At 44.7% G+C, this 10,755-nt stretch overlaps 1 protein-coding gene across 1 annotated transcript; it reads left to right on the top strand.

Moving 5' to 3' along the window:
* The first annotated feature begins 2,540 nt into the window (after nucleotides 1-2,540).
* On the top strand, nucleotides 2,541-5,159 carry LOC123159547 (transcription factor MYB15). Its single transcript, XM_044577378.1, has 3 exons — nucleotides 2,541-3,023; nucleotides 3,200-3,329; nucleotides 4,002-5,159. The coding sequence occupies exons 1-3, from the start codon at nucleotides 2,891-2,893 to the stop codon at nucleotides 4,774-4,776; spliced, it is 1,038 nt and encodes a 345-aa protein (XP_044433313.1). The 5' UTR covers nucleotides 2,541-2,890; the 3' UTR covers nucleotides 4,777-5,159.
* Nucleotides 5,160-10,755: the final 5,596 nt, after the last annotated feature.

The following is a 10,755-nucleotide window of genomic DNA, read 5'->3' on the forward strand; positions in this document are numbered from 1 at the left end:
CCGTCTCCCATTGGATGCACCCAGTAACCAAAGGCTCCCTGGACTCCATAGGAGTGAGTAAGGACCACGTATGGATCCAAGCAGTAGCTACGAATATGACCTACAAGAATGTTAAGGAATATTGTCTATTAAAGATCATATCATTTCTGCAGTTCCATATAGCCCAAAGAAGCGCACATATTCCAGTCCGAATACTAGCCGCAGTAAGCAACTCTATACCAGCTCACTAGTAGAAAACAGGGCTTTGGTCACGGCTCAATGTACACATTAGCCCCGGTTGCATCATGAACCGGGACTAATGTGAGCATTAGTCCCGGTTCGAGCGGCTAAGGCGTCGGGGCGGCATTAATCCCGGTTCAAATGGGACATTTAGTCCCGGTTTGCAACATGAACCGGGACTAAAGGGTGCGATGCCCTTTAGTCCCGGTTCGTGTCTCAACCCGGGACTAAATGTTCAAACTCTACCCCACCCCCCACCCCCAGTGTATCGCCTTTTCAGTTTTGTAAAAAACAAAAGAAAATGATAAAAGCTTCAAAAATTACAATCCTTCGAGATGTAGTTATGTTACTACATCTACTAGTTAGGAAAACTAAAAAACTTAAATTTGGACATGTTTTGCAAAAAAGTGTTATGAAAAAGTAAAATGGCCATATCTTTTGCATACGCTGTCGAAAAGAATGCATAATATATCAAAAAAATCAGCACAAAAATCCGCATCCGATTTTGATGGCCGTAAGCCTGTTTGCAAATTTTTAGAATTCTCAAATTCTGAAAGGAAAAAATATATGCTCAAATTTTAGTTTTTTTGACTTTTCGTTAAATATGGTCAAACTGTGGTCAAACTATGGTCAAACTAATTATTCAAGAAATATTAGTGTTAATAAATAATTATATTTAATTTTTTTGACTTTTGGTCAAACTGTGGTCATTGTGGTCAAATTTGATCAAACTATGGTCAAATCTGGTCAAACTATGGTCAAACTACTTATTCAAGAAATATTAGTGTTACTAAATAATTATTGTTTTTTAGAATAATATTTTCAAACTCAAACGATGCTTAATGCTCAAGTTCAACTCCTAAGGGTTAATAGGATTGACAGCTAGTATTGTCAGGAAAACAACAAGTGCAGACTTGAAAACTAGGGGGAATAGAACTCGAAAGTTAAGCGTGCTCAGGCTGGATGAGGGGTGATTAGAGTGGGTGATGGGACTAAAGGTGGAGCTCCAGACAACGGCCACGTGAATAAGACAACATCGTGGGCTACCCACCCACCTTCGCTTTATCAAGTTGTCCTTGGTAAGGATCACTTGCTTGTGTATATAAACCACATAAAAATTTTAATACGCAAGGGGACCTTCACCTTCCAAATATGTAGGGATCTTGGGATTGGGCCAGAGTTAATGAGATCCATATAAAACGATTTAACCGTGAACACACCGTTGCTTGTTAGTTTCCAGATAAAAGAATCAGGTTGGTCAGATAAATGAGATAACGCGTACGTACATACAAATCCGAATCCCGACAGGACGTATACATCAATGCTCATTTCAGCGGGGGGAAAGTAGTCGAGGTTGATAGATTCCATCGAATTCAACATCAAGATCACGCCTACATTGATCGCCGACTACCAAACTTCACGTTTGCTTGCTAACTACCAACAAGGGACAGCACCCACATATTTATATGATTTTCTCTTGACAACAACATCAACATGCAGCTCAAGACATGCATGCGTTGCATGCATGTATGTCAGCATATACTCCCTCCGTTCCTAAATATAAGTCTTTTTAGACATTTTAAATGGACTACAACATATGGATGTATGTAGACATATTTTAGAGTATAGATTCACTCATTTTGCACCGTACGTAGTCACTTGTTGGAATCTCTAAAAAGACTTATATTTAGGAACGGAGGGAGTATACATGTGCATACATGTCGCGCGTGCTTCATATATACTACTCTCTCCGTTCCTAAATATTTGTCTTTCTAGACATTTCAAATAACTACTACATACGGATGCATGTAGACATATTTTAGAGTGTAGATTCACTCATTTTGTTCCGTATGTAGTCACTTGTTAAAATGTCTAGAAAGACAAGTATTTAGGAACGGAGGGAGTAGTATAAATACCACTATTTGACAATCTTGGTTTATACAACTAGCATGATCATGTTGATTTGTCCAGTTAGTTATGGTGCACGTATATGTAAAATTGACTATACTCTAGTATATATATACGCTCCTCAAGATCACTGTCATGCATCCGGTATCTAGTATCGAGCTAGTATTACAATAGTGATTAGAATGCGCCATTGAATAATTCTCTAGCTAGCAGGTTCGATGCCCTGTCGCTATAGGGTTAGATAGAAAAGTAGCACCAAAGGGTAGGACCCTCTCAAGGGAGGAAAAATTTGCACATGAAGTGTCAAGATGATGCCTCTTGCACATATCGCATGCTATAATTAGGAGGATCCCTCTGGAAGCAAACAAGAAGAGACTAACCAAGATATTAGTTATCTTAATTCTGATTAATTAATTAACAGAAGAGTGAAGGAGGCAGAAGCCAGAGATGGATGGAAAGGGCCAAGGCAAAGAGCTCATATTAAAAAGGGGGGCTAAACACCAACCAACCATTTGCATGCTCCATCCGTCCTCCTTCCTTCCTTCCATGCATGCTATGTCATGTTCTACTAAGCTAGCTAGCAGAAGAAGATAGTTCATCCATGCATGCATGACACCTCAATATATATTATTTCTGTTTACGATCTACATAGCTAGCTAGCTTCCCTAGCTATAAGCAGCTACCAAATTGGTTGAGAGGGAGTGTGCATTGCAGTGTTGAGATCAGTCACTGGTCGATCTGATCTCTCAACTGAGGTGTGTGCATGGGGCATCACTCTTGCTGCAACCAGCAGAAGGTGAAGAGGGGCCTGTGGTCTCCTGAGGAGGATGAGAAGCTCGTCCGCTACATCACCACCCACGGATATGGCTGCTGGAGCGAGGTCCCCGAGAAAGCCGGTACGTAATCTTGATCCGTCTATCTCGATCGGCTGCCTCGATCAGGCCTCTCTCATTCGATTAACATATGAGTATATAGCTTTGCCCCTTGATGACCAGTTGAAGATGGGGCTCTCTGGCTCGGAATTCATTTGCTTTGCTTAATTTTGGTGCAATGCCATGTTTTTTCTATGTAGGATTGCAGCGGTGTGGGAAGAGCTGCCGGCTGCGGTGGATCAACTACCTGAGGCCCGACATCCGGCGAGGGCGGTTCTCGCCTGAGGAGGAGAAGCTCATCATCAGTCTCCACGCCATTGTTGGCAACAGGTAGCTGGGACACAATGGAAAATTAATTAGCATGATTCTTTCTAATTTGGAGGCAATTATTATGTTCTATCTTAATTTGACAATGCCGCAACTTGGAGCTGCGCTTATCTTTTTTTTGCGGGGGGGGGGGGGGGGGGGGGGGGGGGCGGGGGGGGGGGGGGAGAGCTGCGCTTATCAACCACTCATCTGACCTGTGCCAAATCTTGGTGACATACATCATTTACTTGATTATTACCAGCAATTCTGTAGCTAATGTCGCATGCAGGTGACAAAAGTGATTTCAAATCTCCTAAAAAGAAACGGTGTTTTGAAGTATTGCTCGATCATGCATGGCCACAAGCTTGTTTTCTCTGGAGCGCGCTATCGCTAATTAAGATATTTTCCAAGTTAATTAAGATTTCTGGTCTAGCTAGTCTATGTATATGCAACATCAGCATGACGCCATGTATACGTGCCAAATGGCGCCATACTAGCCGTCATTTTCTACTAGTTAAACTTGAGCACGACTACCCTAACAACAAGTCAATGAAGTGGTACGTACTACTGCACAAAGCTAGCTAGCTAGGGTTTCTTCAGGGCAAAGATACCAAAACTAGCTAGCTTAGTGATGACAAAAGGAAAAATTCACATAATGACTTTACTGACGTAAACACCTTTACGCTCGTATTGCAGGTGGGCCCACATTGCCAGCCACTTGCCTGGCCGGACCGACAACGAGATCAAGAACTACTGGAACTCGTGGATCAAGAAGAAGATACGCAAGGCTCCGGCGGCGCCGAACGTAACTACCACCACCTCGTCCACGACATCGACGAGCCCACCTAACAACGGCCTGGCACCGTGCAGCGGCAGCACGGCCACGTCGGACGTCCACCACCGCCGTCTGCAGCATCCGACGTTCAGCTGCGCACCAGCGGGGGACCACCTGCAGCTCGACGCCATCATCGGCCACCACCAGAGCACCAGCCTAGCCCTGCCGGTTGCCGCCGGGGCCGGGCAGGAGGACTCGCCGCCAGGCATGTCGCATCACTGCCCGCTCTTCATGTTCGACACCGGCGTCGTCAGCACGCCGTTCGCATCCGCTGCGGCCCAGCAGCACCCGTTCATCGCCAGCTTCACGGCAGCGATGGCGGAAGCGGACACGCCCAGTTGCTACCACCTACCTCCCTTGGTGGACGGCATGGGTGCCATGGGAATGTGCATGGAAGCCATGGACGATCACTGCGGCGCCCGCGCCGGCATGGGCAATGGGTGCTTCGGGGACGAGCAGAGGCAGCGGCGGCGGCCGGAGCTGGAGGAGGAGGAGGGGGAGCAACTAGGGCAGCATGAGCAGTGGGACGAGGAGCAGCTGCTGATGTGGGATGATCAAGAAGTACTAACACCGTCCAACATGGAGGCCATGCAAAGTGGTGCACACTCCCTCCTTTTTATGGGACCAAACGCATGATCGATCAGAAAGCTGGTATATCCATGTGCACATATGCTTTGCTTTCTCCATGCATGCATACATGATCAAGGAGTATCTCTCCCCCTCTCACATCTGATCTTTCTCTCTCTAGCTCATTCTGCTGATCCGATCTGTCCATAGACGAAATAATGAGGTTTTCCAAAGGTGCACTTAATTTATTGTGTTTGATATTTTTTCTCTCAAATTTTCCTAATCTTTTGGTTTTGGAGTGAAGAATGTTTGTTAATTGGGCTTTGTAAAGAGATAACTTGCATGCATGCATGTTTGCATGGCATGGCAACTGGTGTGTAATTGATTGATGTATGCTGAGTGAATTTATAATAAACAGGAAGGAAGAAAGGGAACTCCGCCTTTTGCTCTTTTGGATTCTTGTGTTCGTTTGTTTCTTCATGTTGTGCATGCATGCATGTCTACGGAGGGATCAATGTGTACCTTTTTAGTCACTAACTGATTTCTTGTTTTTATTCCTGTGTTGTTCTGTTCTCTAAGGACAAGGTAAAGAAAAAACGATTTACACTAGCTACTAAGGTAAAATCTACCACACACGGCCCTGTCACCACATACATTAACAATTTAAATTTATAAATGAGTCACAGATAATATGAGGTTATATCATGTGTTTAAGCCGTCTTGAAAATCAATATGTATGGACGGTGGAAGCTAGACCTGGTAATAGAGATGTTTTTTTTTTTGCGGGGTGGTAATAGAGATGTTTTACAGTCCTTGAGAGATTGGCAGGCCTTTCTTGATGGAAATTATTGTCCTGGTTACTTCGGCATTTTGCATATGCACTAATAACTACATCTACTTGTTTCAAAAAAAAAATTCACCTTCAAGAGGAGATCATCCCCATCTCTCTAGACCCATAAGAATCTCCAAGAAGGAATTTTGCATGTTGCTCTATAGAGCAAAGATAAGAGAGACTGGTTTTTGTACGATGCACGTGATATACCGTGTGTGCATTCACCATCTGTCATTGTTTTGAGATTCGTGTTACGTTTTCTCATTTTTAGGAAAAAAAATCGTGTCTCAAAGTACTACATTTTCCCCCTTATTTCAAACTGTATCACCGCGTTTGATTGTTTCTCGGCAAATTCATTCTGAAACAAGTGCACTCTTATTTATTGGTACACAGAGAAATGTTATGATACCCTTTGAAACAAGAAAAGGTAATGCAACACTATGAAACAAAACAATCTTAAAGCAATGGCGAACGGTGGATACATGCATGGTAGAATATCATTTCTCAAAGAAAAGGTTCAAACTCCAAAAATAATAATTATGGATAGATAAAAATCAAGAGCTAGGTTGACAGATAACTTTGTGTAATCACTTATTTGTACGTGCAAACATAATATAAAATCATCCGGTCGACACGCTGTTGTTTTCCTTGGAAAAAATAGAGACGGTCCAGTATATTGGCTTTTCTGCCACAGTGTCCAAGGTCACGCGTGCACACTAGCTATATATCCGGGTTTGCCATAGTGCCATTTTTTTTCATATCCGGAATAACATTATGCACGTACGACAGACTGTATTAGTCAACGATGCCCTTGACTTGTCGGTACGTCGTGCACCCATGACAGACTGTACAAGTCATCCTTGCAAATAGTCTTTGTCGGCACAAGACTGTGAGTGCTAGCTTTGACATTTGTGCGTGCCGGCGGGTGAATGATGGATCGGTGCGTGCCATTGCATTGCACCCATGGGCCTATAGTTATTTGATTATATACTTACTTCGCTGTCAATATCGCCTAGCTCAACAGTACTACGTTAACTACAAGCTACTACTTACAACGTCGTTCCATGCACGATGTAGCTATAGGTACACGTAATAAGAGTGGAGAAATGGATGTGCCAGGGACGACGTACGTCGGCACCAACCAAAAGCTAGAAATATTTCATTAACCAATCATCGCACCGAGCATAATTTGTATCAATACTCAAGACAATGATTAAAAAAATTGCTAGTTGATGTGTCACCTTATCAGTCAAGCTAGAGTACCACTATATGATGATCGATGACATTGATTTATTATGGACCAAAGAGTACATTACTACTATTTTTGCTCAGTACGTATTGTAGTTATACACACTCAAACAAATATGTGCATGTTGGTTCCTCAAAAAACAAGCATGGTTTAATTAATCGTTGATAATAATTGGTGACTTGTTGCATCATCATCTCCATCCAAGAATGTTCCCTACAGGTCACATCACTGCCGGCATATATATGTTAGGTGCTACGTTAAGCCAGCGGGGCGCATGCATGAGCTGCTCGATCATCACTTGACACTTGCTGTCTCACTTCATTTATTTTATTTTTATTTTGGCTCACCTCATATATAGCTAGCTAACTATTGAGAATGATAAAATTAGTGGAGAATAACGTACTCCCTCTATCTCAAAATAAATGTCCCTGACTTAGCACATATTTTGAGACGGAGGGAGTACAAGACTCGCCCAAGGGAGAAATTATTGGCCGTGGATGCCAACTGCCAACATCAAGGACAAAGGAAGGATTATCAATGGAAAATAGAGAGCCCGGACCTCTTTTCAAAGAAAAAAAGAATAAAGAAATATATTAATTAAAAAATTAATTTATCGAACTTTGTTCTTGCAAAAGAGAAAACGACATGAATGGGAATGGTTCGTGTACTCTCATAGTCCACGGGCGAGTGCATGAGATTGCGAGTGAACTTAGAAAAATCCTCAATCATTCTCATTGCCTGCGAAGGTATAAACCTCGGCGCGATTTTGCTTAGCTTCAGGGGGGTCGTCGCTGCGCTACCCACCACGTATCTAGGGCTGCCGATCACTGTTGGAAAAATTAGGCTGGTACACCTTCAGTTCATCCTCGACAGGATTCGAGCACGCCTGGCCGGATGGAAAGGCCGCCTCATGCACATCGCGGGCAGAAGAGTGCTGGTGCGGTGCGTCCTCTCGGCCCTCACGGCCCTTCGAGCTCCGAAGAGATTCTTCAAGGACGTGGACAAAGCAAGACGGCGCTTCCTATGGGCGCAGGACGAGGAAATCTCTGGTGGGAAATGTAAGGTGCGCTGGTCGGCGATCGCCTCGCCGAAGCGCAGCGGCGGGCTGGGCATCCAGGACCTAGAAAAATTTGCCCGGGCGCTACGCCTGCGCTGGCTCTGGTACTCGTGGACGCGGCCGGACTGTCCCTGGGTCGTCTCTAGCACTCCCTGCGACGACGCCGACCAGGGCCTGTTTGCGGCCTGCACTGCGGTCACCATCGACAACGGCACCACAACCTCCTTCTGGCACTCCACCTGGTTAGGAGGTAGACCGCTTTGCCAGGCCTTTCCCTCCGTCTTCGCGCGCTCCATCAGGAAGAACCGATCGGTCAGAGAAGCGTTGCATGACGAAAGATGGGTCCTAGACCTTCGCCATGGTGAGCACGAGAGCATCATGCCCATGGTATTGCAGCTGGCCAGAGAGATCCGTGCAGCCAACATCACAATGGAAGACGGAGTGGAAGACTCGATCAGATGGACGATCAGCAGCTCTGGCCAGTACTCGGCGCGTTCGGCATACGACATCCAATTCCCACCTTCGACTGCTGCGGAGCCTGCCAACTTCAGAAGATCGATTTGGAAAATCTGGGCGCCAGGCAAGATCAAGATCTTCTTCTGGCTACTCCACCTGGACAGGTTATGGTGCTGCGACAGGTTGCAGCGCCGCGGATGGACCAACAGCTATTTCTGCCAGTTGTGTTTCCGAAGCCTCGAGACTTCCTCGCATCTCTTCTGGGAGTGCCCGATCGCCATCCAAGCCTGGGACAATGTGGCCTCATGGGGCGGCTGCAGCGCTCTGGCGCATTCGTGCTGGAGCTCCGGCACAACCACTGCCGATCGGGGCAAAAAGATGATTGACCAAGCCTCCCCAAGACATCGCCGAGGAACAAAATCGCTACTGGCCCTCGTTTGCTGGCACATTTGGAGCGAACGCAACGCATGCACTTTCAGAGGCAAGACTGCATGCGTAAGAAGTATCACTGAAGCTTGCAGGCGAGACATGGAGCAATGGAGGATTGCCGGAGCGAAATGCATGGAGCACCCGTTTGGGGATGTACCGTGAGAAATAGCTAGCAGTACCGCCTGCATGCAGGCCTGTAACCTCTCCCTCACTCCATGATCACTTGATCAACACTTGTTTTCCCGCCTTCTTTCTGTTTAATGAATGAAATGTCAGCCGAGCTGGATCTTTCAAAAAAAAAAAATCCCTGGCGACCTATGTGTAAATTTTAATTTTGCGAGAACTGAGAGCCACTCGGTTGGCTAGCATTGCTCGTGCCCTGGGGTCCTGGACTCGCACAGTGCGCTTGTGGTTGTTCCTCCTGTCTAAAAATGTCGCCAAGGGCAAGTCATGTCTAGTCTCGTTTTTTCTCAAAAAAAATTGATTTTGCAAGGGTGATCTTTTAAGGGTTGATCGGCTTTAATATATGATTTTTAGCATTTTAGCAAAACAGATCAGCATATGGTGGGAAATTAAATTAATATATGGTTCAATTAATTTATTGTGTCATTATCACAGTTAATCACAACAACTGGACCTTGCAAAAAATCAAACAATATTTGTCTTCCCTCAAATACGCAAAGCTTGTATATCATTGCATTGATAAAAGTAGAATGAGTAGAGAAAGGATACAACACATAACATGAACGCACGCAAGCGTTAACATGGTGTCCAAAGCAGGGAGACAAGGGGTACCTTATGTCTTTTTTCAAAATACAACACATAACATTTCCCATGGACCTATATCTTGTTTTAATTTTTTATAAAGATGGTTTTGTAAGGATTGCTCTAGACTATTTATTTATTTTTTACCCCGGTAAGGGTTAGTCTACTTTCCCTCGCAAAAAAGGGGTTTGTCTACTTTAATATATGCCCTATATCCTTTTTAAAAGGAATATCAGCATACGGTAGGTAGCCAAAATTAGTCCAAAGATGCGAAATTCAAGCAAGGGGAAACACATCGCAAGGATGATTTGGGGTCCGTATAGGGGTGCAGAGCGGCGCCCGAACCCGGCCCACTTGATATACAAAATGGAAATTTTTAGTTATTGTTTTCATCCCAGTACGGCAGTACAATTTGTGCTAGCTTAGCACATTGGCGGGCCTTGGCGGGACGCCGCCCTGCACCCCTTGGTCCGTACAAGCACTTGCAATTAATGTAACCATTAACCAACCACGTATGTGGTAGAGAAACTAAAGCACGATATTATTCCACGTAAGCAGCATGACGATCGAACATGCATGCACGCACCCAGTTCAGCGGCAACGTTCGTACGTTTTGTCCTAGCAAGAAAATGCGTTGGAGTAATTTATTATTAGTACTAGTGACGTAACTTTCAGATGCGGTAAGTAAATTTTGGGGTGTAGTATGATGCATGGATTAGGTGGGGTTGGACTTTTAACGACGGAAAGGATTAGTTAGCTGATGAGTCGCATGCAGCGGACCTCGACCTATCGATTCACACGTCGCTGCGCAACACCGACGAATCAAAGCACGTAGTACGCACCTAGCTAGCTACCTAGCTACCTAGCTCTTGCTTGCTTCCATGGTAAGTGTATCTTTTCTTATTTCATCTTTTTTTTAAATAGTATGTTTTTTCCGTTTCTGTATTTCCGTACCAAAGTGCACGTCCCTTGGCCGGGTCTCTAAACTAAGCTTGGGTGCATGCTCAAACTTGAGAGCTGCACATTTACGTAATTTAATGAAGACAAGGAAACGAGAGCTAGCACATACTATGTCAAAGTTCTTTTTCGGTCATGCTCCAGCATTCTCGTGCTCTTTTTAAGCCCTTCCCAGTGCTCTAAGGTGTACCGGTGCTAAGGATGTCACATAGATAAAAATGTGTGTGACAGAGCAATTAAAGAGGAGAGAGAGTACTATGATGACTCCGGAAGGAAACGATGCTAAGTGTGTGGACCTACGCA

Source organism: Triticum aestivum, chromosome 7B (genome assembly GCF_018294505.1).
Source record: "Triticum aestivum cultivar Chinese Spring chromosome 7B, IWGSC CS RefSeq v2.1, whole genome shotgun sequence".
Classification (NCBI taxonomy): Eukaryota; Viridiplantae; Streptophyta; class Magnoliopsida; order Poales; family Poaceae; genus Triticum; species Triticum aestivum.

What these genes read in the sequence shown, in the direction of transcription:
- LOC123159547 (XM_044577378.1), top strand. Translation starts at nt 2,891, where the DNA reads ATGGGGCATCACTCTTGCTGCAACCAGCAGAAGGTGAAGAGGGGCCTG. An exon ending in CGAGGTCCCCGAGAAAGCCG is followed by an intron (nt 3,024 to 3,199) that starts GTACGTAATCTT and finishes TTTTCTATGTAG; the next exon opens with GATTGCAGCGGTGTGGGAAG. An exon ending in CACGCCATTGTTGGCAACAG is followed by an intron (nt 3,330 to 4,001) that starts GTAGCTGGGACA and finishes CTCGTATTGCAG; the next exon opens with GTGGGCCCACATTGCCAGCC.